The following is a 25,285-nucleotide window of genomic DNA, read 5'->3' as shown; positions in this document are numbered from 1 at the left end:
GCGGTGACGACGGCCGGCCCTTAGGGGACAGCGAGCTGTAGGGGAGCTGAGCCGGGGCGCTCTCGGAGCGTCTGAACGAGGTGTCTGCGTCGTCGGTGGTTGCCTTCCAGGGGGACCCGCGGCTGCCCAAGGGCTCGGGGACAGGGCTGAGGCTGTACCGGGACAGCTGTAGGGAGGTCGGGACATTGAGGGGTCAAAGGAGACAATAGTAGAGGGTTGGTAGGTCACGTCCACTTTCACTGATCCCCACTTCCACTAATCCCACAAGTGCCTTTAAATAGCCCACAGCCTGCACAGCCCCATGGGACAGGCTTGCCTGAACTACTGGAGGAAAGAACCTGACTTTGGAGGCCCGGGTGGGGACCAGGGCAAGCAGGCTCACCCTAGCCGGCGCTCTGGCCTGCGAGCCAAGAGGCGCCGCCGGCGAGTCTGACCACAGCGACTCCAACTGCTTGGTCAGTTCGTCCACCTTGGCCGCCGCCGTGTCCAGCTCCACCTGCTTCAGGTCCATGTGCTTCATGGCTAGAGCTGGGCGGCCGGGAGTAGTAGTGAGGACCCGGATTTCTGGGCAGGGCCCCGCCTTATCCCCGCCCCGCCCCGAGGGCCCCGCCCCGCCCCCTACCCCAGCTCACACTGTAAGTTCAGGTCCAGAAGGTTCTGCGAGCTCTGGAACGCCTCGCTGTCCATGGTGCCGGCTGGCCGCAGCGGGGCGCCTGCATTTGGGGAGGCGGGGCGGGGGAGAGCCTGCTCAGAGCCCACCCACAGGGAACCTGGGGCCTTGAGGAGCGGGACGGTGCCTTTACTCTCCTACTTCCTTCCACTGGAAGCGCTATGACCCACCACTTTCCCTGCTGGGAAATGCCAACTCCTGCAAAGCCCTCCAGGAAGGCTCAGGACAATTCACTCTCTTTCTGTGGCTCCTGGTCCATCTCTCTACCTCAGCCCTAATAAGACGTGATCATTCCTTCAACAATTATCCATTAACCACCTACTATGTGACAGACATTATAGTGAACAAAGGATGCAATAATAATAACTATCAATTACTGAATGCCTACTAGGGACCAAGAGACACTGTGCTAGATGCTGGGGATCTTTTTAAAAATAATGATGGTGCTGCCTACTATGTGCCAGGACCTTTGCTAGTTACTCGAGGGTATAATGAAATAAAACAACCATTTATTGAGAGAACACTGCCCCCTAGAATTGTGCCAAGTGCTTTACAGCTAATACCTTATCCCATGATCAAAACCTCCATAGCAAAAAAGAAAGTGGGGCTCAGAAACATTTGTTCCAGGTCACCCTGCAAGAAGTCAGCATACTAGATTTCACACCTGGACCTAACTTGTTATTCTGGGGCATCTCCGTCAGTCTGGAGGGGCTCCAGAGGACGGGGACCACTCAGCTCTCTCTCCCCAGAGTCCCCACCCAGAGGAGACTCAGCATGTTCACACAGACCCAGCGTCAACAGGAAGAACAGGGAGTTGGCCAGGGGTGGCTGGGCCACTGTGGTCGCCAACCCAGTGGGAAGGAGCCAGGCCACCAGGAACTAGTCAGGCCAGCACCATCCCCATCTCCATGGTAGCCGCCACGCCCGCAAGCTCTGCCACCTCCCCACTGCACCAACCGACCACTTAGCTTTGACTTGGGGTGCAGGCGTGGGCAGCAGGGCAGGCTGGGGCATGCTGATTCTGGCCTCAGTCTGGGAAGCCTCGGAACAGAACCTGTTGGGGCTGGTGGCTCATTTGGGTGTGGTAGGATTGTGTGGGCTAAGAGTCCCCTCCACTCCTTGAGCCTCAGTTTCCCCAACTGTGAAAGGAGGAGGCAAATCAGCTATTCTGAGAGGCCTCCTCAATCTCTCAGAGGCCTAGATTCTGAAATTATAAGGACCTTGAGGTTGTAATTAAATTTCTATAGAGGCTAAAACCCTCAGCTTGAGAGTCTATTGTTTGAAAGTTCTCAGTCCAAGATTCTATCTTTGGAACATTCTAGAATTCTCCACTTTGGCTAGCCTAGATTTCTCTGTCTTCCTGCACTGAGTTCTATCTATCCCAGGATTCCGAAGTCCTAAAAGTCTAGGTGAATGTCTGGTATAGCGGAGTTGCTAAAAGTACAATTAAGGAGGGTTCAAATCTGGTGGCACCATTGTCCCACCTGACAAGACTGCCTCAGTTTCCTGATCTGTAAAATGAGGATAAATAGCAGTCTACCTCAGAGGACAGTTGTGAGGCTCCAACTGGCCAGAAGGCGCAAGAGGAATTAAGGCTCTGAGAATTGAGGCCTCAAAAAGTAGAGACTATAGGGGACTTCCCTGGTGGTGCAGTGGTTAAGACTCTGAGCTCTCACTGCAGGGGGCACAGGGTTCGATCCCTGGTCCAGGTAAGACCCCGCATGCCGGGCGCGGGGCAGGGGAAGGAGAGACTATAGGAATCAAAACTTGCGCCTTTTAGAATCTCAGAGATACACAGGAAACCCTCTGTGTTCATTAAAATATAAAAATGAACAATCTATGCTACCTCCAGGGCCAGCATTCTGGTAGCGAATGGTTCTTTGGGGGATTTCATGATCCCCAAATTCTAAGACCCTTACAACCTCTGGGTCTAAGGAAATGCCAAGGCTGGGCGTGGGCCCGTCCCGGGTCTGAGGCGGGCGAAAAGGGCGTCAGGGCCGCCAGGGGACGCTCCAGGTCACGGCCCGACCGCAGCGGGGCGGACAGACAACTCCTGAGCTCAGAGCAGGGGAATGCGCGGCGGGCCCGGGCAGGTGCCGCATCTCCCGCGGCAGGGGAGCGGGGGCCCGGCGGGGGGCAAGGGTGGCGAGGGCCGCGCCTCTCCTCCAGGCCCCTGTCCTCCACCTCCACGTCCTCTCCGCCGGGCTCCCCTCTCCTCCGCCCTTAGGTCTCCTTCCCCGGCATCTTCTGCACCCCAGCCCGGTTCTTTGGGGTTAAAAATCAGGGGTGGGGGGTTCCTGGAGGAATCATCCTGACTAGGAACCGGGTCAGAGCGCCAGGCTGGTTTGGGAATACCCAGATTGGAATCCTCCAGCTCCGTCCGCATAGACAGACGTTGGGAGAGGCCCCACCCTGTCTGGGACTTGGTTTCCCCCCTCTGTGGACGTCTGTGGAATGAGCTAGGGCCTTCCCCCTCTTTAAATCTCTACCTTCGGCTAGTTATTTCGCGTCTCTGTGCCTCAGTTTCCTTGTGTGTATAATAGGGGAATTAATACCTTCACCTCAAAGAAGTGTGAGGTTTGAACGACATAATTTATGTATAGAGTTTAGAACAGGGAAGGGTACAAAATAAAGTTCACAAGTATAAGATTCCTAATTCCCAGGCCTGGAACAGACTGAGGGCTCAAAACCAAAGTAATTTTTTTCCTCCAAAACAGCCCTTTCAAATCTTTCTGAGATTCTAAAAGCCCCGAGCTTTAACCCCTGGAATCTTGACTTCAGCCCTTGGATCTCAGAATGCTAAATTCTCCCCTGCTTTCCTGAGTTCTAGCCATCTCCAGTTCTGGCCCATTCCAGGGCATAGGAATCCCTGGAAGATTCCAGACAGAAGGTGGCAAAAGCCTAGGGTGTGCGTTGTGCCCGCACTCCAGCCTCAGTTTTCCCATTGGACTAGAAAGAAGTCATTCCCTGGGCTGGGCTCAGCAAACCTCAATGGAAGTGAGACCTTTGGGCAGTTGCCGGAGACTTCTGTAGACAATGGGAACCATCCATTACCTGCCAGCCCTGAGCCTGGCACTCTGTGAGCTCTGTCTTGGCAGCCACGGTTATTATTTTTTATTTCATCTCAGGCTATCACCAAATGCCCTTCAAGCCCAGACATTAGGAAGTTCTTCCCTCTTTCATCAGAACCCCCTGCCCCACCCCTTGTTTAATCCATTCACGTGACTCATGGGGATGGAGAGAAGGGGGAGTCGGGCGGAGGGAGGTGCCAAGCCCTGCCCTCCCCCAGCTTCAAGGGCAGACACACACCTCCAGAATTAGCCTCTATCCTCCCTTATCTCCCACACTACCTCAGGTCAGACAGATGGGAGTGGAGGTGACATTTTTCACCTCAGGATCAGGGCCAGGAGCCCTAGGAGAGAAGTGAGTCAGAAAATCCGGTGGGAGTGGATGGTATCCCGACGCCCAGAGAGCGGCTGAGGAAGGGGGAGGGCAAATCCTGACCCCCAACTCTGCTGCCAGTGTGACCTCTAAGCCTCAGTTTACCTCCGTCCTCTCTGTGTAATGGCTGTATTGTGCCCGCCATGCAAGCCCCCCAGAATCCAACCACACCTTCTGGAATTCTGCCCTGGATTCTAGAATGCCCTTTGCAAATCCCAGATATCTCCCACCTTTATGGGACAATAGGAGGTTCCCCGCCCCCGCCAGGGGGCGCCCTGGGGCGGAGGTCCCTCCTCTGCTTAGGCAGGTCTGACGCCCCGGTTAATGACATGTTGCGGATCGCGCAGCGGCACAGGGGAGGTTGGAGACCTGTCCTACTTCCCTCCTGCCACGTTGGCCCCCACCCCAGAGCCAGAAAGTGGGGGGAACGGCGGGACACAGCCTCCAGAGGGACCCTGGGTGTTTGTTCTGCTTCATTTCAGGAACCCGGGTTCCACTATCCCCACCCCACCCCTAATTCTGCTCGGAGACCTAAAGGCTCGGTCGAGAAGGCAGTTGAAGGGTGGTAGGGATGGCCGCCCATTCCAGAGCCCCAGCAGTCCGAGTCTCCCATTTCTCCCCAAGAGATCCAATACCCCAGTTCTACTCAAGGACTCAGGCTTCCGAGAGCCCCCATTTCTAGTGACTGAAACGTCCCGACGTTTCCGAACGTCTCCGAACGTCTCCCCAGGACCAAGGCGTCCGAGCCCTCCATTCCAAGAACTCAGGCATCCGAGCCCCTTTTCCTTCTGCCCAGTAAATCAGGCATCCAAGTTCTAGCTTTCTAACGTTCCTGGAGTCCCCCAATTCCACCCTGGGACCTGGCGTCCGAGTCTCCTCCCGACCCTCCCAGGAACGCGAGGGTCGGGCTCCACCGGGGCCGCTGAACCCCGGGGCGGGGGTTGTAACTCACGGATCCGGAGCAGATCTTGGCACCGGGGGTCCTCCTCCGGCTCCGGCTCCGGCTGCGGGGAGCGGAGGACGGGGCGGGGCAGGCGCCGGGAACAGGTTAGACGACGTGACTCGTACCGGAGGGAGGCGGGTCCCGGAGGGGAGGGGGAGCCGGGGTCGCCTCGAGCACCTTGGGACTTGTAGTCCCGTAGGGGCAGGACGTAGACGGGTATGTTCCCATTTGGATTGACCCAAAGTCCATTTCACAGACAGGAAGGGCGAGGTCGAAAGGCCAAGGGTGACCTGGCTACGTAAATCGTAAATAGAATCCAGACTCTTACCTTGCTGTGGGTGCAGGAGACGAACTCCTGGGTCCCTGCCCCACTCCTCCAGGCTCAGTTTCCCCCTTCTTGAAAGAAGATTTGGACGCCACCAAAGAGGTAGAAGGATATAGAGGCTGGGGGAGACTCACAAATCCCGCCCCCAAGGCGAGAAGAGGGCCTCGCTAAAATCAGTATCCCCTCGGGTCTCTGAGCCTCAATCTCTCCGTCGGTTAAAAAGGGTGGTTGGGATCTTTACAGAATTTCCCACCAACGGCTCCCAAAGTTGGAGGCTGGGACTACGATTCCCAGCAGCTTCCACGACCGACGTCGGGCACCTCCCAGCCTCGCGTCCTCTGGGAATTGTAGTCCCGGAGCCCGCAGGGGCAGGGCCCGGGTGTCTCGCCCACGCGCGGGAACTGTCTGGCGATCCCCGGAGGAGGCAACACGTCCTCTTCCCCTGACCCTCCTCCTCTCTGAGCAGCCGCTGGCTCACTGAGAAGGTGGGCGCCCCAGTTCTAAAGTAGGATCCGAAATCTCGGCACGGGGGCGGGAATCAGCGCTGACACACCGGTCAGGAATGCAGTCGGATCACCCTGTCTAGCCACCGTCCCGCGGCTCCGCCCGTCGCCCTACGCTGTGCGGTCCCCGTGCGAAGGGGCGTGGGCGTGTCCCCCAAATCTGCGTTCACGTGCCGCTGCTTACACGCACCCCGGGGCAGGGAAGGGGCGCTGGTCAGGACTTCTACTCTCTCTCCTTTCCTCAGAGCCTTTGGAAATGTCCCCCTAACGCACAAGACTAAATCCTCAAGGGCATCTACCCCTCTTTTGGGCCACAGCCCCGCCCCTTAGTCCGCACCGTCCCACGCGTGTCCAGCTCGGGAGTCCAGAGGCTCCGCCTCGGGATCCACAGGCTCCTCCCCCTATATTTCCCGCTCCCCTGGAGCCCAGAGCCCCGCCCCTGGCTGGTAGTTAACGCCCTCGGAAGGAATTACCCCCATTCCTCCATTTTCCCACCTCTCTCACTCAAGTTCTGAACTTCTGAGGCATCTGGGCCTCCCTAGAAGGGATTGTAACACTGAAAGCACAGTCCTGCCGACCTAGACTCTTACCTGCCTCTTTAAGAATTTCAGTCCAATAGATCTTCCTGTCTCTTTAAGGGTTGGTCCTGTGAATGTGGCTGCCCCTTTAAGGCAACGTTGGAGCAAATCATGTCTGAGACTGTGGGGATACCCGCCGGAACCTGGTGAGGCTCTAACTCCCGCCAAACAGGCGAGTCGGCTTCTTTTGGGAGTAGACTTTGCGTAAAAGATGGCTTTCTCGGTTGTCTGCTGTGCACAAGTGGAAATTTCCCCCACTTGTGCTCACACAGCGAGGGGGCTCCGAGCGACACCTCCCGCGCCCTGGTGCCACATGGACGCTCCCAGATGAGGCCCCACCCCTTTGGTTCCATGTGGTCGGCGGCGGGGCCTAGTGGCTCTGGCTGCTAGGTCTGAGGCATGGGTCCCGGGATGGCGGGGACCCAGTCCGGCGGTGAGTTGCTTCACGGCGGGCCGACAGGGTGCAGAGAGTTGTCTGGCGGGAGGAGAAAAAGGGGTACCCTGGAGCGTTCGGACGGAAAAAGGGACATCCTCGGAGGCAGGATCAGCCTAGAGTGTATCCCCCGGGGGATGGCGGGCGGGGGGGCGGGGAATTAAGATAGAGAGAGGATATCTTGGTGGGGGGTGGCGGGAACAGCCTTGGAGAGAACAAGGGTTGGGTCGGCGGATATAGGTGCGCCTCTGGTGGACAGACGGGAGAGAGGAAAGTCGCGGTAAGAGGATTGGGACCCTCAGGAAGTTGGGACCAATGGACCAATAGGCTCCCTGGAGGATTGGACCAGCAGTTAAGTGTCAGCAGACTCCCGTTTCCCCTTCTGCAGGTGCTGCTCGGTTTTCTTGTCCCCCCAACTTTACTGCGACTCCCCCAGCCTCAGAGCACACTCGTTTCTCTTTGGAGGCGTTGACCGGCCCAGACACAGAACTGTGGCTTATCCAGGCCCCTGTAGACTTCGCCCCAGACTGGTGAGTGGTCCCATGCCACTTAGCAGGAATACTCCTCACCCCCGTGGCTGAACCTGGGGGAAATTTAGAGGGGCTTTCCTGGGGAACCCAGAAATGCTGCTTCTCAGCTGCTGTCCCGTCTCACCAAAAGAATCTGACCAAGTTTCTGCCCTCCCCCTTTCTCCCTTCAGCCTCAATGGGCGACTCGTGCCTCTTTCTGGCTCCCAGATCTTGAAGGGCAAGTTGGCAGGCAAGCGGCACCGCTACCGGGTCCTCAGCAGCAGTGGCCCTCAGGCTGGAGGAGGAGCAACCCTGCTGGCCCCCTCAGCGGAGGCGGGAGGGGGACTCACCTGTGCCCCGGCGCTACAGGGCAGCCTGAGGATCTTGGAGGGTCCCCAGGAATCCCTAACAGGGACCCTGCTGCAGCCCATTCCAGCAAATCCCCCGCCACAGATCCCCCCTGGCCTGAAGCCTCGGTTCTGTGCCTTTGGAGGCAGCCCACCAGTCACTGGGCCTGGGTCAGTCTTGGCGTTGAAGTCACTGGCCTCCGGGAAGAGGAAAAAGAAGAGGCATGTGCCAGAGGCCTCAGTTCCTCAGGAGGCAGTGAATGAGCCTGGGGCCCCGGAGGTGGGCACAGCTTTGGGGTCCTCAGAGGTGGATGTGGGGAAGAAGAAAAAAAAGCAGCAGCTGAAAGACCTGGAGGTGACAGAGCCACTGGCAACAGAGCCTGCTGCTGAGATGTTGGAGCCTCTGGGAGCGCTGTCCCCAGCCACCACCAAGAAGAGGAAAAAGAAGCCCAAAGAGGTAGAAATGGTCAAGCCAGAAATGGGGGTGCTGGAGTCAGAAGAAAAGACAGTGGAGCTGGAACTCATGGTTAAAAGTGAGCCTCTGGAAGAGACAGTCCTATCCCCCAGCAAGAAGAGGAAGCAGCAGAAGGGGACAGATGGGATGGAGCTGGTAGAGGGGACGATAGTTGAGCCTCAGCTGCAGGTGAAGATGGAGCCACAGGAGGAAGCCATCCCACTGCTGTCCTCGAAGAAGAAGAAAAAAGAAAAGGGGTACAAAGTGATGACGGAGCCAGGGACTGAGGTTATAGAGCCAGAGATGAAACCTCTGGAGCTCCCAGGGGAGATGATGGAGCCTGAGCTACCACATGAAGTGGAGCCGCAGGCTGAGGCAGTTCTGGCATCCCCCAAAAAGAGAAGGAAGAAAGAAAAACGACAAAATGCAATGATGGAGCCAGGGACAGAGGTGGTGGAGCCACAGGAAGAGGTGATGGAGCCTGAGCCTCAGGCAGCTCTAGCATCCACCAAGAAGAAGAAGAAGAAGAAAGAAAGAGGGCACAAAGCGACAGAGCCAGGGACTGAGATGATTAACCCACAAGGTGAGATGATGGAGCCCGAGCTGCCAGATGAGGGGCAGTCTGAGGCCGGGGCCGATCCGGCATCCACCAAGAAGAAGAAAAAGCGGGGCCAGGAAAGCCAGGTGCCAGAGACAGCATCCCAGGAGGAGATGCCAGAGCTGCTGCTGAATCCCGAGTCTGGGGAGGTGGCTCCCACGGGACAGGAGAGGAAGAGGAAGAAGAAGCCTCAGCAGGATCCCGTGTAAGTCTCCGCCAGGGAAACTGATGACTGCAACTCAGACAAGCTGAAGGTGGCCACCTGGGCCATCAGAAGGCGAGAGCAGAGAAGACCCCCACTCCCACTGACCACACCAGCCTGAGCCTGGACCAGGAAAGTGCTTTATTGTTACACCAAGGGCCTCCTTGGCAGCAGAGGTCATCGGGGCACTTTCAAGAAGGGCTCGTGTAAGACATCAAACAACCTTCGAGCCTGAAGGGGAGGGAGAAAGAAAAGGAAGCGGTCATTAAATGAGCCATTTGTTTGATACATCAGAGTGGGATTTTGGTTCTTTTTCTCCTAGCTTGGAGGGGACTCGGGGGGCTAGGAGAAAAGTAGCCTGATCTGGATTCTATTGCAGACTGGCTGTGTGAGGTTGGGCTGGTCCACACCCTCTCTGGGCCTCGGTTTTCCCCATCTGTAGGAGAGGCACTATGGGCCTTCTGAAACCTCAGAACTTTGGGGTCTGAGGTCCCATTTATTTGGGGCTCCCTCCTGCCCCCAACCCCTCAAGCCCATTCCCAGGGCTCTTACCTTCTGGGGCCCCAGGCCTGGGCACAAGGCCAGATCTTCCCGCGATGCAGCTATAAGCTGTTCCAGAGACTGAGGAAGGTAGGAGCGAATGATCAGGGGAGGTGAACACAAAACTCTCCCCTGCCCCAGCTGATCAGAGGTGTAAAATATTCCTGGAAGGAACTGATATCCTGCAGGAGGGCAGGGGAGGCAGGAAGGATGGGGGAGGGGACAGGGAGGTAGAAGGGAGTACGCAGGGGGCTTCCTCAAAAAGCAAAGGGGGTAGAAATGCCAGTCGGCACAAGGGAATTGTTCCTTACCCCAAAAGTAGTCAGGAGGGTCTGACTGTCCGTTTTGTTGACTGACTTCACGGTGGTCAGACATTCAGTCACCTGGAAGGGAAGAGGGGGCAGAGGTGGATTGGAATATAGGAGAACAAGACTGAGTCTGTGAGGGCGGCACTGGGTCACTGCTGTGTCCCCAGACTGCCCTGCATGCGGGAGGAGCTCAGTAAATGCTTTTGGGGCATGTTTTTTGATTATGTGTTCTGATGATTAAAAGGTCATCTCAGGGACTTCCCTGGTGGCACAGAGGTTAAGAATCTGCCTGCCGGGGCTTCCCTGGTGGCGCAGTGGTTGAGAATCTGCCTGCCAATGCAAGGGACACGGGTTTGAGCCCTGGTTTGGGAAGATCCCACATGCCGCGGAGCAACTAAGCCCGTGAACCACAACTACTGAGCCTGTGCGTCTGGAGCCTGTGCTCCGCAACGGGAGAGGCTGTGACAGTGAGAGGCTCGCGCACCGCGATGAAGAGTGGCCCCCGCTCGCCACAGCACAGAAACGAAGACCCAACACAGCCAAAAATAAATAAATTAATTAATTAATTAATTAAAAAAAAAAAAAAAAAGAATCTGCCTGCCAAGGCAGGGGACATGGGTTCGAGCCCTGGTCCGGGAAGATCCCACATGCCATGGAGCAACTAAGCCCGTGCGCCACAACTACTGAGCCTGTGCTCTAGAGCCTGCGAGCCACAACTACTGAGCCTGCTCAACTAGAGCCCGTGCTCTGCAATAAGAGAAGCCACCGCAATGAGAAGCCCACGCACCACAACAAAGAGTAGCCCCTGCTCGCCGCAACTAGAGAAAGCCCGTGCGCAGCAACAAAGACTCAACACAGCCAAAAATAAATAATTAATTAATTAAAAAAAAAAAAAAATAAAGGTCATCTCAGAGTGATTCCCAACTAGCTGAGAGGGTGTTGGCCATGTGATTCGAAGATAAACACCATTTATCTTGAGTTGGTTCTGCCCCAGGGGCAGACCGTAGGCTCTGAAGTTGGACCCCAGTTCAAAACCAGGCCCCGCTGCTTACTCCCTGTGACACCGTGGGCAAGGGAACTGACCTCTCTGGGCCTCTTGTTTGCAGGCAAATGGGGGTCCTCATAGTACCCACCTCAGGGGTGGCTGTGGACGTCCTCCATTACTCTATCATTGGAGCCCAGATTCAACAATTCATTCAGCAAATAATCCCTGAGCACTCACTGAGTGTTCAGTGGTGCTGGGGACACAGCAGGGATCGAGACAGCCCAGCCCTGCCCTCCTGGGGCTCCCAGTCCAGTTCGGGAGACAAATCAATTCCAGACATGGTGACCCAGATAGGGCTGGGACTGAGGGAGCCCAGCGGGGGGCCCTTGACCTGGCCTGGGGATCCGGGAGGACTTCCTGGAGAAGGAAGCATTGGAGCTGAGATGGGGCAAAGATGGGATTAGGCAGCTAATCAAGGCAGAGGGAACAGGCACAGAGAAGCGACAGAATGCGGGGGCAGGGGGCAGACGGGGCTGCCGGGTCAAACAGGCAAGGCCTTGGAGAGCATGGTGAAGGCACTGGGGAGCCACGGGGGTGTTTTGATCAGGAGAGGGCAGGATCAGGTTTGTGCTTAGGAAGACCCCTCTAGCTGCTGTCTGGGCAGGAGAAGGTACTGGAAGCTGAGGGTGGGGTCGGGGAGGGAGAGGTATGACTCGAGATCAGAACTGCAGCTCAGACCCCCAAGGAGAGGCTGGGGGGAGGCCCAGGCAGGGAGGTGAGGTGGCCTCACCCGGGAGACGAAGTCCTGCTCCAGCTTTTCCATCAGGAGGTCCGCCGGCTTCTGCTCGTAAGCCTTGTATGTCTCCAGGTACCGCCCGGCCTCCTCGGGGCTGGGGTGAGAGACATTCGGGTCAGGGGAAGGGAGGGTCATGTTTTAGATTAATTTCATTTGCTGACTCCAAGAATTCCAAACTCTAATGTATGAATGTTCTCAACCTCCCCCAAAATGTCCCCTGGCGGTAACCCTTGCTTGGTGGGTGCATCTTAACACATCTTTTCTGGCTAAGGGCCAGAGGTTGGGAGCCTGACCAGTTAGGTTCAGGCCCCACTTCCCACCTGAGTTACCCTGGGCCAATGGTTTTCATCTCTCTGGGCCTCGGTTTCCTCATCTGTAAAGTGGGGGACAATTGACAATTAAGCTGACAATTAAACAAGTCCACGCTAAGTGCCATGCCTGGCGCTTAGAAGCCTATTTAAGAAATGTTAGCTCTTCTGGGAGGGAGGTTGGGACACAGAGAGTTTGGCCAGGTTTGAGAGAGAGAAAAACCAAAAATACCATTTCTTTTCCCAACCACAGGAAGACAACCTCACGAAGCAGTCAGCTCCCACTACCAAGAAAAATGGAGCTTTGAAGGTTTTTCATGTAGCGCACCTTCAAAAGGAAAAAGCTCCGGACCCTGACTGCTGAATCTTTTACAACTAACCCGACTTCACAATCGCCATTCATTTTCCTCTTAGGCACTGGGGTTTTTTTGACACGTAATTAACTGTTTCAAAGGTAGTTGAAACAACTAAATCACTAAAAGGGACTGTGTGTGGAATAAAGGAACAGGAAAAAGCTAGTCTTTTTTCTCTTTGGAACTTGAGGATATTGAGTTGAGTGGAAATAAAGTATTTGTCTTGAGGCATTTTCTTAGCCTTCAAAGTCTAGCTAGTGAGCAATGTTTGTTGATTAAACGTTGATTTATATTTTTGAAAGAAACACTCATTTTTCTAATTCTGTGTTTTTTCCATGGGCTTTGTTGCTTTCCTCTCACTGCAGCGGGGATTATTATTGTTATTGTTATTAATCATTTGTTCAGGACACACAAGTTAGCATGCTGTATCCGCTTCCTTGCTTTCACTTTTGCTCCACAGTACAATCAGGACGTCCTTCCACATCCGCAGACGGAGCCGATCTCATTTACTTAATGGGTCCAAAACATTCCCCAGTTTGGATGTAAAGACATGGGAAATATTCCCTGTGTGGGGTCCCAGCTGCATTCCAGGCACTGTCCAAAGCCCTTTATGTTCAGAAGCTCTCCTGAGAGATCCTGTAAGGCAGTTATTTTCAATCCATTACACGGAGCGGGAAACTGAGACCAGCGTTGCCCAAGATCACACGGCTGGCAAGGAGGAGAGACAGCTCCTTCAGTGGGTCTGTCTCACCTGGCTGGGCTCTCTATACTCCACTGTGCTACTTCCCACAGCAAAAAGAACAATTTTTATACTTGCTTTTGTTTTAATATACAATTAATACATAAATACATTTTTCCAAATAGTCAAACAGTATAGAGGTAACACACCCCCAGGGAGGGCACAGAATTACAAATCCATTTACCCTTTGGCCTAAATACCCATTCCTGGGGTTCAGGGCAGTAGTGGGAGTGTTGCTGGTACCAGCAAAAGCTTGGAAATCCACCCAAGCGTCCACCGTTAGGGGGCTACAGAGATGGTCCATCTACACGGTAGAATACTATACAGCTGAAAATGAAAATACTATATAGGTGAAACAGCAAATGAATTACCAAGATATGAAAAGACACGGAGGAACCTTAAAAGCCTATTGCTAGGACTTCCCTGGTGGCACAGTGGTTAAGAATCCGCCTGCCAATGCAGGGGACACGGGTTTGATCCCTGGTCCGGGAAGATCCCACATGCCTCGGAGCAACTAAGCCCGTGCGCCACAACTACTGAGCCTGCGCTCTAGAGCCCGCAAGCCACAACTACTGAGCCCACGTGCCACAACTACTGAAGCCCAGGCTCCGCAACAAGAGAAGCCACTGCAATGAGAAGCCCACGCACCGCAACAAAGAGTAGCCCCCCACTCGCCGCAACTAGAGAAAGCCTGCGCACAGCAACGAAGATCCAACGAAGCCAGAAAAAAAAAAAAAAAAAAAAAAGCCTGTTGCTAAGTGAAAGAAGCCGATCTGAAAAGGCTACTGTGAGCTAACAGAAAATGTATGTTGGCCTCTGTTCCTGGCACAGAGCTCCGAACCCTTGTAAATTCCTAAGTGATAAGAGCACCAGGAACATCTTTTGTTCCACCGAGGTGACCCTGGATGGCTCCGGGACGGGGGCTGGTAGCCAGAAAGTCCAAGCCAGGATTAGAAGCTTGGAATTTTCAGCCCCACCCCCGATCCTCCAGAGGGGAGAGGGGCTGGAAGTGGAGTTAATAAGTGATCATGCCTACGTGAGAAGCCTCCATAAAATCCCAACACTAGTACCGGGGTTTGGGGAGCTTCCAGGCTGGCGAACACATCCACGCCGGGAGGGTGACGCACCCCGGCTCCACAGGGACAGAAGCTCCTGCGCTCAGGACCCTCCCAGACCTCGCCCTATGTACCTCTTCATCCGTGTCCTTTATCATATCCTTTGATGAACTGGTAAGCAGAAGTAAGTGTTTCCCTGAGTTCTGTGAGCTGCGCTAGCAAAATAATCAAACCTGAGGAAGGGGTCATTGGAGGTCCTGACCTATAGCCGGCTGGTCAGAGCACAGGGGATTACCTGGGCTTGCGGCTGGCGCCTGCAGTGTGTGTGTGATGGGGCAGCGCTGTGAGCCCTTAACCTGTGGGATCTGACGTTATCTCCAGGTAGACAGTGTCAGAACTGAGCTAAACTGTAGGACACCCAGCTGGCAGAGAACTGCTTGGTGTGGGGGAAATCCTCCACATATTTGGTGGCCAGCAGTGAAGGGCTTTGTGTGAGGAGTAAAGGAGACGCACAGGATGAAGAAATGGGTTTTCCAAACACACGAGGAGAACTGTGGATTCTTCTATTTCAGCTACATACAGTATGATTCCAACTATATGACATTCTAGAAAAGGCAAAACTACGGAGACAGTAAAAAGGTCAGAGGTTGCCAGGGGCTGGGGGAAGAAAGGGATGAAAAGGGGGAGCACAGAGGACCTTTCAGGGCAGTGAAATTATTCTGTAAAATACAGTAATTATGGACACATCACACCTGTGTCAAGACCCATAGCATGTAAACACAAAGAGAGAACCCTAATGTAAACTGTGGACTTTAGTTAATCATAATGGTATCTCAATATTAGTTCATCAGTTGTAACAAATGTACCGCACTAATTAATACAAGATATAAATAATTGCAGAAACTGTGTGCAGGGGGAGAGGGGGTATGTGGGAACTCTCTGTACTTTCCAATCAATTTTTCTATAAACTTAAAATTTCTCTAAAAAAAGTCTATTAATTTTTTTATGTGGACACTATATTAGAATACTACATGGCTGTAAAAAATAATGAGGCTGCTCTCTACACTGATATAGAAAAGACCTCCAGATAATGACATGACCACACAGGGCACAGAACTGTATATATACTAGGCTTACTTCTGTCTAAGAAAGAAAATTAAGATGTTTTCACACGTGTTTGCGTTTTATAGAAACGTTGGAAGGAAATAAAGAAACCAACAATAATGGTGACCTGTAAGGGTGAGGGGAGTAGAGTGGGAGGGAAGGGGCAGAAGAGAGAGACTTTTAAGGGCATATACTACCATTTATATATATACTGTATACACATATACAGTATCTGAAAGCAATATAAAAACGGTATATATATATATATTACATATGTAGTTCAAAAATCAAGTGATTGTATATCTTACTATATACACATATGATATAGGTATATATTATATATACTTATAAAATATATTATATATACTTATATAAATGTATATATTATACTTATATATTACTTATATGCTCATATATACTTATATACACTTATAATATTTATATACTTACATTTTACAATACTTACACATACTTATATATATAGTATATATATAATCACCTCTGAGTTTTGAACTACATGAATATGCTACCTATTCTTTAACAAAAGAAACTAACCATTACATATTCAGAAGAAAAGAGAAGGGCAGAGGATAGAAGTCTCCCTCCCCTCAGGACCTCCCCTTGTGCCATTCCCAAGGTTCAACACTGTTCATAGCTTGGACCCCTTGGAGCCCCTTCAGTTTATTCACATCTGTATCTGTTCATAAGCATGGCTCATTTTCCTTCCTTTTATAAGTAAATTAAAATATCATGCTGTTTGGTCCTGCAGCTTACTGCACGGATGGTGCCAGGAAGGCCCACGCCACTGTGGATTTGCACACCCAAGGAGGGATGATCGAAGGGGAGATATTCCTAGTGGGGGAATTTCTGCGTTGAAGAGTATGTCTATTTTCTGTTTTAATAGCCAATCAAGTCTCCTGCCAACCAAACATGCAGGTGCCCCTTTCATATTATCCACCTGACGTTTTCACCAAATTAATGGGTGAAAAATAGCACCTCATTTTTTGAAAATTTACTTTTCCTGATAAGCTGTGTGGTTGATAGTTTTTTCATGTGTTCTTGGCAACCTGTGTTAGACTTTTAAAAATCGGGCTATCTTTTTCTTACTGAATTGCAAGAGGCTCTTTATATATATATATGTGTGTGTGTGTATATATATATATATATATATATATATATATATATATATATATATATACACACACACATATATATATGTATATATATATACACATAACACGTAAATATATAATAAATGTTTAAATACATTCCTATGAATATAAACATTTATATATATTTGAACTGTATAAATATAAAATTTATATATACATATATACATATATAAATTATATATTATATATATATATAAATTATATATGTATATATGTATATATACATATATACATATATAAATTAGGGATTGTAAGTGCCAATATATGTTTTATATATAACAAGTATTTTCTCTTAGTTTGTCACTTGTCTTTTACCTTTGTTTACAGTATCTCTTACCATCTGGAAGTTTTTAAATTTTAATTTACTCAAATTGGGTAACCTTTTCCTTTATGGTGTCTAGGTTTTGGGTCTTGTTTTGGAAGACTTTCCCTACCACAGGATCATAATAAATATATATATATTTTATAAGATTTCTTTGAATACTTTTACTGTAGTTTTGCTTTTTGTGTCTATAATTATCAAGATTTTGTTCTGATTATGGTGTGAGGAAGGGAAGTCTTCTTTTCCCTATGGAGAGCCAATCAAAATGGTCTTTAGAAACCTAGACTTGAAATTAATTATTCAGCCAGATTTTATGTCTAACTCATAAGCGCCTAGTGTGGTCCTGGGATTTGATGTACGTCACCTGCTTTTGTGCCTACAACCCTATAAGAAAGATATTAAGACCCTACTTTACAGATAAAGAAATTGAAGCCCAGAGAGGCAGTGCCTGGACCAGACTCACACAGGGAGTTTATGGGAGGAAGAAGGGCTGGGAAGATCTGGGGGCAGAAGGGGCAATAACTCTCAGGATAGAGCCTGACCTGGGAGGGGAGCCTCCATCTCACCTCCAGGCAAGGATCAGGGTGCAGTCGGCCAGGATGCACATCTTAGCCAGTTCCTTGAGGGCCTGCTGAGGATCCTTCTGAGTGGAGAAGGAAATTAGAATGAGGGATCTGGCAGAAAGCAAAGAATTATAGTCTTGGAAGCAGAGCAGCTTAGGATGCCAAGAGCCTTTCACTCAACTGACACTCCCTAATCTCCAACTGGGTGCCCAGCCTGTGCAGGACCCAGCAGTGACCGGGACAGCCCTGGCTGTGCCTTCCCGGGACTCACAGTCTGATGAAGGGGACAGACAGTCCCCAGTCAGTGATGACTCAAGAGTGGCCAGGGCTGGGGTGGGAGAGCCAGAGGAGCATCTGTCCTACCTGGGGGATTAGGGAAGAGCTTCCTAGAGGAGGGGATATCTGAGCTGGGACCTGAAGGAGGATGAGGAGTGAGGGCAACAGAGAGCAGAAAAGGGAATTCCAGGCATAGGGAACAGCGTGTGCAAAGGAAGGGAGGGGAAGGAAGGCTTGAGGAAATACAATTCACCACTATGGGACGGAGGCTGTGAAATGAAAGGGTGATCACGTGGAGGCTTAGAGATGAACCGGGAGAGCTGGGCAGGGATCGGGTGACACTGGGCCTCACGGGCCATGGAGGGCACTGGGGGACCACAGAGGGGTTGGGACATCAGATCTGTGTGTCAGAAGACCCCTCTGACTACTGCAGGGTCGAAGCTGGAGGCCACAAGACAAGAGAAGAGGCTGGGGCAGGGACCCAGGCGAGAGAGGAAAGGGCCTGGATCAGGGCCCGGCTGTGAGGATAGAATGAAACAGGTTCAAGAAGTATTGAAGTGGCAGAGGGCAGGGCCTGGCTGAAGGGGGTGTGGGGAAGGAGGAGACGGGTAATCTGACCCTCCACCTCCTCGCCATCACGGCTGTCCATCTCAGATGTTAGAAAGTCCCCACTGGGGTTCCAACTTGCATTTCTCCTTGGAAGAGATTCAACAGTCCGCCAGGCAACCGGGAGGCCCAAGGCTCCCCATTACACAGATGGGGACAGTGAGGCCCATGGAGGAGTGACCCCTGCTTACCACATCTACCTGGACGAGCAGGACCCGCAGGGCGAAGCTCTTCCCCAGGCTCTGCAGCCGCTGATGGATGTAGTCTGGGTGGAGGCTGTGGTAACGGAGGCTGGGGGGCGGGAGAGGGAGGGGTTGGGAGGTCTCCGGCTAAGAGACCCCAGAAGCCCTTCTCCCCTCTTGCTGGAAGGCAGAGGGCTTGGGGAGCACAGGCAGATCTGAGGCTCAGAGAGGTTAAGTGACTTGCCCAAGGTCACCCTTCAAGAAAGGGGCACAGGGGGACTGGCAGTGAGGGGTGCCCGGCTCTGACTCCCTGGAAGGGTGGACCCCCGGATTCTTCACCGAGGAAGAGAAGGACTTTAGGTTTCAGGCGGAGACCAGGAAACCCTAGAGAGTGTGTACCGGGGTCAGGGGGTGGTGCTGTACAGCTGGTCTTGGGAAGCAGGGCCCATCCCCGGGACCGCCTGCTTTGACCTCAGAGGGCGCTGGCACGGATGGGGTGGGGTGGCTTTGCCACCCAGGAACAAAGGGACATCTCTGCTCAGCAGCCACTAGCTCTCATACCCTGCAGGGAGGGAGGGGCCCCCAGGAGTGGAGGGAAACTTATTTAACTGTGGTGACGGTTACAGAAATCCTGGCTCCAGTCCTGGTGTCCAGGACATGAGGCCCCCTCTTCCCTCACCCCAGAGTCCAGGCCCCCGACCCCTCCCCCCTCAGCCCCAGGATCCAGGCCCCCGGCCCCTCCCCCCTCAGCCCCAGGATCCAGGCCCCGGCCCCTCCTCCCTCAGACCCAGGATCCAGGCCCCCGGCCCCTCCCCCCTCAGACCCAGGATCCAGGCCCCCAGCCCCTCCTCCCTCAGACCCAGGATCCAGGCCCCCCGGCCCCTCCTCCCTCAGACCCAGGATCCAGACCCCCGGCCCCTCCTCCCTCAGACCCAGGATCCAGGCCCCCGGCCCCTCCCCCCTCAGACCCAGGATCCAGGCCCCTGGCCCCTCGTCCCTCAGACCCAGAGTCCGGGGCCCAGCTCTTGCTTCGGACACCTCTAAGCCAAGATCTCTGCCTCCCACCCAGGGTCACACCTAGGCCCGGGCCGTGCCCAGAGGTCTCCCATACAACGGCCCAGAACACCCAGAGCACACCCCTCCCAGGCCACCTTGAGGGTGGGTGGCCCCCAGAGCTCACCTGAGGAAGAGGGCACAGGTGCTCTGGCCCAGCACGTAATCGGGAAGCACATCGCCAAACTCCCAGGGCACGTTGCGCACAAACCTCAGCACAGGGTTGCCCCTCTGGGGGGAGGGAGAACCGAAGCCATTAGCAGAGTGACCCTGGGACCACCGCCACCGCAGGGCCCCTCCCCCCACCTCCTGCTTTGCACCTGGGGCTTCTCCAGCTCTGCTCTCCTCCTCTCCCCAGACTCTTCCTCCTCCTCAGCCTGGAATGTTCTTGGTACTGGGGCTCTGACCTAGGCCCCTCCTCCCTGGCCCTAGGCCTTAACTAAAGGGTCCCCGGGTCTCTCTCAGCCCAGCCCTCCCCCCAGCCCCAGCTCGTGTGTCCTGTGGTCCACAGGACACGTGTCCCCGGGTATCTACCTCACTGCACTCAGCACTGGCCTCCACACCTGCTCCCCCTCCCAGCCCCAACTCAGGGACGGCCCCACCATCCAGAGGCCCAGGCCTTGTCCTACACGCTTCCCTCTCCCCCTCACCCACCAGGTGGGACATCCACCTTCTAAGCATTCCCCATGAATTCCTCCCCCTCCACTGCCATGCCCCCACCCCACCTCCTCCTGGTCTCCTGCCCCAGTGGTGTCCCCTCCTGGCCACCCTCCAAACAGGAGCCAGACGGCTCTTCCTAAAGCACAAAGCTGCCCCTCTCCAGCTCTAAGCCCTGCCATGGCTTCCCAGTGCCCTCAGGAGGAAGCTCCTCACCGTGGCCTGTGACCCTCCACAGGGTCAGAGCCCCGAAAGCCTGGCATGTGCCCAGCAGACTCCTCTCTCTAAACACCCCTCACAGACTTTCCTGGTGGCGCGGTGGTTAAGAATCCGCCTACCAATACAGGGGACACGGGCTGGATCCCTGGTCCGGGAAGATCCCACATGCCGCGGTGCAACTAAGCCCGTGAGCCACAACTACTGAGCCCATGTGCCACAACTACTGAAGCCCATGTGCCACAACTACTGAAGCCCACGCGCCTAGAGCCTGTGCTCTGCAACAAGAGATGCCACCGCAATGAGAAGCCCGCACACCGTGACGAAGAGTAGCCCCCGCTTGCCACGACTAGAGAAAAGCCCACGCGCAGCAATGAAGACCCAGCACAGCCAAAAGAAATAAATAAACCCCCGCCTCATGCTCTACCCTGTAGCCCAAGACCAAAATACTTTGAGCAAGTCAAGCTCTAATCTATTCAGGTATCTGAGTGCCTACTGTGTGTCTAAGTGCTGGGGATACAGCCGTGACCAAGAGGACATAGATCCCTGCTCTTGTGGGGGACACAGACATTAAAACAAAAGCATCTCAGGGACGAACATGTAATTACCAAGTGAGGTGGAATTCAGCTCTAATAAGGGTGTGGTATTTGCTCTCGGGGTGGACTGTGGAGTGGTCAGAGCAGCTGGGGTGGGAAGGGTCTGCAGGGGTCCCAAGTCCCACAGGCTCTGGGCCATCTGGACCTGAGGCACTGGGAGCCATGGAAGGGCTTTGGGCAAGGGAGGGGCAGGATCCAATTTTATTTAATTTATTTTTTTAAATTGAAGCACAGTTGATTTACAATGTCATGTTAATTTCTGCTGTACAGCAAAGTGATTCAGTTATACATATATATTTATACATTTTTAAATATTCTTTTTTATCACGGTTTATCACAGGATATTGTATATAATTTCCTGTGCTATACAGTAGGACCTTGTTGTTTATCCCAATTTTAATTTTTAAAGAAGTATTTTGTCCACTTCACACCCATTAGAATGGCCGAAATCCAAAAGACAGACAATGACAAGTGGTGAGGATATGGTGAGAATGGAACCTTCATCTACTGCTGGTGGGAATGTAAAATGATGCAGCCTTTTAGAAGACAGTTTGGAGGTGCCTGAGAAAGTTAAACATACAGTTACCATACGACCCAGCAAATCCACTCCTAGATAAATACCCAAGAGAACTGGAAACATATGTTAACAGCAGTACACAAATGTTCACAGCAGCATTTTCATAATAATTGAAAAATATGAACAACCCAAATGTCCATCAATGGATGATGGATGGACAAACAAAAAGTGGCATATCCATACAATGGAATACTATTTAGCAACAAAAAGGAATGAAGTAGTAATTCATGCTACAACATGGATGAACCCTGAGAGCATTATGCTAAGTGAAAAAAACTAGTCATCATTTGCTAGATATTTGGGTTGTTTCCACTTTTTGGCTATTGTGAATAACGCTGTTGTGAACATTTGTGTACTAGATTTTTGTGTGGACAGAAGACAGTGGTCTCTCAGTATCCACAGAGGATTGGTCCCAGGACCCCCTGGATATCAAAATCCACAGATGACATAGTACAGTTGGCCCTCCGTGTCTGCGGGTTTTGTATCCATGGTTGCAGAAGGTTGACCGTATTTTCATTTCTCTTGCATATATACCTAGAGGTGGAACTGCAAGGTCATATGATAACTCTATGTTTAAATGTCTGAGGAACTGCCAGGCGGTTTTCCAAAGTGGCTGCACCATTTTACATTCCCACCAGCAGTGTATGAGGGTTCCAACTCCTCCACACTCTCCCCACCCTTGTTATTGTCTATCCTTTTGATTCTAGGGTATGAAGTGGTATCTCATTGTGGTTTTGGTTTGCATTTCCCTGATGGCTAACAATTTTGAGCATATTTCATGTTCTTGAGTCCCATTATTATCTTTGTATACTGCTGCTCTCTCCTTCCAGAATGCCAGCCCCCCGTCAATGGCAGAGACTTTATCTGCTATCTCCAGAGCTTAGAACTGCACCAGGTAACCTCTGAAGATATTTATGGATTATAAGTGGGTGAACCCCCATTTTAAAGGCTCAGAGGGGTTAAGTCACCCAAGATGATACCCAAGATGACAAAGCTACTGTGTGGCAGAGCGGGATTCAAACTTGGGCCTGTGTTCAACTGTTTTTGAATAAATGGACAAACCTGGGCACAGGAAATGTAGCTTCATGAACACAATCATGCCCCCAACCATAAGAGTTGGGGTGCTATGGACTGAATGTCTGTGTCTCCCCAAAATTCATAGGTTGAAATACTACCCCCCAATGTGATGATATTAGGAGGTGAAGGGAGGTGATTAGGTCATGAAGGTGGAACCCTCATGAATGGGATTAGCGCTCTTATAAAAGAGACCCCAGAGAGCTCCCTCACCCTTTCCTACGCTGTGAGGACACAGTGAGAAGATGGCTGTCTATGAATCAGGAAGCAGGTCCTCACTAGACACCGAATCTGCCAGCGCCTTGATCTTGGACTTCTCAGCCTCCAGAACTGTGAGAAATAAATGTTCGTTGTTCAGACCACCAGTCTATGGTATTTTTGTTATAGAAGCCTGAACAGACTAAGACATGGGGCATCCTCAACCCACACACGCTAGTTGAATGGATGAATGGTGCTGTTGAGGGCATAATGGCTAGAACTCAGACCTCCTTCCTTGTCCACTAGAAAGCCCTCCCTGTAACCACGTTCCCCACCAGAAACCCCAAAGCCCCACTTCTCCAGCCCCCTCCTCACCTGCCGGGGGCTCACAATGATGCTGTTGGATTTTGCTCCTGGTTTGGGGGCCTGGTTGGGGGTCTCTCCTGCCAGGGGTTCTGGCCCTATGGGGCGTGTGGCTCCAGACCCTCCTGGAGGTCCTGAGATGGCGTACTCGCCATAGGTCTGAGGAGCCGGCTGGGGTGAGGTCTCCACAGTCGGCAGGCTCCGTGTGGATTTGAATAAGGGCTTGGCCTGTGGGGACAGATGTGAGAGGGCATACAAAATCTGAATCTAGCCACTTCTCCCCACCTCCTCGGCCTCTACCCTGGTCCCAACCACCATCTTCTCTCCCTTGGGCCACTGCAGTCACCTCCTCACCAGTTCCCTGCCTCTGCCCTTACCTTCCACAGTCTGCTCCCCACACTGAGTCATATCATGCTCCTCTTCTGCTCAGAGCCCTTAGGTGGTTCCTACTCAGAGTAAAAGCCAAAGCTGTCACCTCAGTCCTCGAGCCTCATAAAGATCTGCCCCTGCCCCCTTGCCTCAAGGACCTCACCTTCTACATCTTCTGCCTGGCTTTCTCTACTCCAGCCCCACTGGCCTTCCTGCTGCCCTAAAACTTATCAGATTCTATCTGACCTCAGGGCCTTTGCACTGGCTGTTCCCCTCCCCCCTGATGTTGCATAGCTCGCTCACTCACTTCTTTCACATTTTGGCAAAGGCATCATCTCCCCCAAGAGGTCCTCCCTTGACTGTTCTAAGGTAGCTCTTCTCCCCATCACACCCTCTATCCTTAGCCTACTTTCTTTTTCTTCATAGCACATAGGTGGCAGCCACTACTTAGCACCAGGCAATTATGTTCCTGTAGGATTGAGATCTCTGTGTTGCCAGATCCTTTACTTACCAAAAGATGTCAAAAGTGCAGATTTTTAAAAAAATTGCCAAACCTTCCAATTCTCAACTATTAGCAATAAATTCATTCCTTGCAGAACCAGGGTTCTGGCCACATAAAACGTATCTCAGGACTACTTCCTGGCTGCCAGTTTGCAGCCTTTGCCTTAGCCCTCCTGCCCATGACATTTTACTTTTTACAGGAAACTGAGACTTGCAGAAGGCAAAAGGCTGTCTTCTCAAAGTGACCCAGGCCCCAACATTTCCTAACCCACACTGTGGTCCCACAGGCCCCTTCTTGTCCCCCTTCCTCCCAACCACCCCCCAAGCCTCCCAGCAGTCCCCCCATCTCTTAGTCCTACCGCGGGAGGAGGGACCTCATCCTCGTCCACTGGAATGAGGAATTTCTTCCTTGTGGGTGGGCCAGCGGGTTTCTGCACTCCCTCTTCGTCCATCGCAAGGTCCTTCTGGGGCCTGAAAATGAAGCCGTGGCGTCGGGAGCGAGCGAAGCATCGACATTCCCCAGAAGGAACCCCCAGACACAGCCGTATCCCCAAAAAAATTCCAGGGCTCCATCGCGTCCAGGTCCAGACACCCATGGCCCCAGGTTCTATAAGGCCCCGCCCCATCGAGCCTCCACCTGCGGCTCGCCCCGCCCCTTACCGGGACACACTTTCCATTCGCCACGCCCTTCAGGGTCCCAACTTTCTATTCTCCCCGCCCTCACTGTTCCCCGCCTTCCGTTTGCCAGGCCAGACCACTGTCCCCAACCCTCCGTCCACCCCGCCCCCAAGGCTCGCACCTGTATGCCTTCCCCTCGCTCCACCTTCTCAAACTCTCAGACATTGTAACGATTGATTGGCTTCTGCATCTGCCAATCGCCACCGGCGGTCTCAACCCCACGCCCCTCTCAACCCAGCCCCGGGGTCTCAGAGCCCCGAGAACTCACCTCCTCGCCCCCGAGCCGCGAAGGAAAGACAGGTGAGAGGTCGAGGCGTCCCACCGCCGGCGCGGCCAGCGGAGCCCCAGGCTGGTCGCACTTCCGGCCTCTCTAGCCCTCCAGCCCGCTCCCGACGTTCCCCAAAGGCGTAGAGCATCGAGAGGGGCGGTTCCTCACGCAGCTCTCTATGGTTCTGGAGGACTGCGGAGGTTTGGGTTTGGAGACAGCTGTCCGCCTCTGGCCCTGAGCGTCTCCGGTTGCCAAGCAGTTTGATTTCAGTGCCCTTATTGAGCGCCTCTTGTGTGCCTGGGCTCTGGGCAGGGCTTAGTGGAGAAGAGATGGCGGGTAATCAAACTAGGTTCCTTCTCTCAGTACAGACTTGAGTTTGAATTCCAGCTCTGCCATTGACTTGGCCTCAGTTTCCCCATTCAC

General features: G+C 52.8%; 3 protein-coding genes across 7 annotated transcripts in view; 1 reads left to right on the top strand and 2 right to left on the bottom strand.

Annotated features, from left to right (window-relative positions):
* PPP1R13L (protein phosphatase 1 regulatory subunit 13 like) overlaps positions 1-5,347 on the bottom strand; it is a 20,285-nt gene extending 14,938 nt beyond the window's left edge. The window contains exons 1-4 of one of the 2 annotated variants that reach the window (XM_059905122.1): positions 5,064-5,347; positions 633-713; positions 383-528; positions 1-166 (exon numbers count right to left, since the gene is read on the bottom strand). The exon at positions 1-166 is cut by the window's left edge and continues 339 nt beyond it. In XM_059905122.1, coding sequence (XP_059761105.1) covers positions 1-166; positions 383-528; positions 633-687 — 367 coding nt within the window. In that variant the 5' untranslated portion in view covers positions 688-713; positions 5,064-5,347. The remainder of the gene's footprint in view (positions 167-382; positions 529-632; positions 714-5,063) is intronic. The other variant, XM_059905121.1, reaches the window with a different exon arrangement.
* A 1,440-nt stretch (positions 5,348-6,787) lies between these two features.
* On the top strand, positions 6,788-9,291 carry POLR1G (RNA polymerase I subunit G). The gene is made up of 3 exons (XM_059905123.1): positions 6,788-6,893; positions 7,282-7,423; positions 7,594-9,291. The coding sequence occupies exons 1-3, from the start codon at positions 6,860-6,862 to the stop codon at positions 9,008-9,010; spliced, it is 1,593 nt and encodes a 530-aa protein (XP_059761106.1). The 5' UTR covers positions 6,788-6,859; the 3' UTR covers positions 9,011-9,291.
* ERCC1 (ERCC excision repair 1, endonuclease non-catalytic subunit) lies at positions 9,125-24,976 on the bottom strand. 4 transcript variants are annotated; one of them, XM_059905125.1, is made up of 10 exons: positions 24,863-24,976; positions 24,276-24,387; positions 23,059-23,274; positions 19,493-19,596; positions 18,322-18,421; positions 17,252-17,325; positions 11,627-11,726; positions 9,855-9,926; positions 9,556-9,624; positions 9,125-9,234 (listed from the first exon to the last, which is right to left on the bottom strand). In XM_059905125.1, exons 2-10 carry the CDS (start codon positions 24,366-24,368, stop codon positions 9,181-9,183), a joined length of 882 nt encoding a protein of 293 aa, XP_059761108.1. In that variant the 5' UTR covers positions 24,369-24,387; positions 24,863-24,976; the 3' UTR covers positions 9,125-9,180. The 4 variants fall into 4 exon arrangements, with proteins under 4 accessions (XP_059761108.1, XP_059761109.1, XP_059761110.1 ...); XM_059905126.1 differs by having other exon boundaries at positions 17,252-17,328; positions 18,331-18,421; XM_059905127.1 differs by having other exon boundaries at positions 18,331-18,421.
* Positions 24,977-25,285: the final 309 nt, after the last annotated feature.

The sequence above is a fragment of the Balaenoptera ricei genome, chromosome 19 (assembly GCF_028023285.1).
Source record: "Balaenoptera ricei isolate mBalRic1 chromosome 19, mBalRic1.hap2, whole genome shotgun sequence".
Classification (NCBI taxonomy): domain Eukaryota; kingdom Metazoa; phylum Chordata; class Mammalia; order Artiodactyla; family Balaenopteridae; genus Balaenoptera; species Balaenoptera ricei.
Note: the sequence above shows the minus strand (reverse complement) of the source record. Positions and strands in the feature narration are given on the sequence as shown.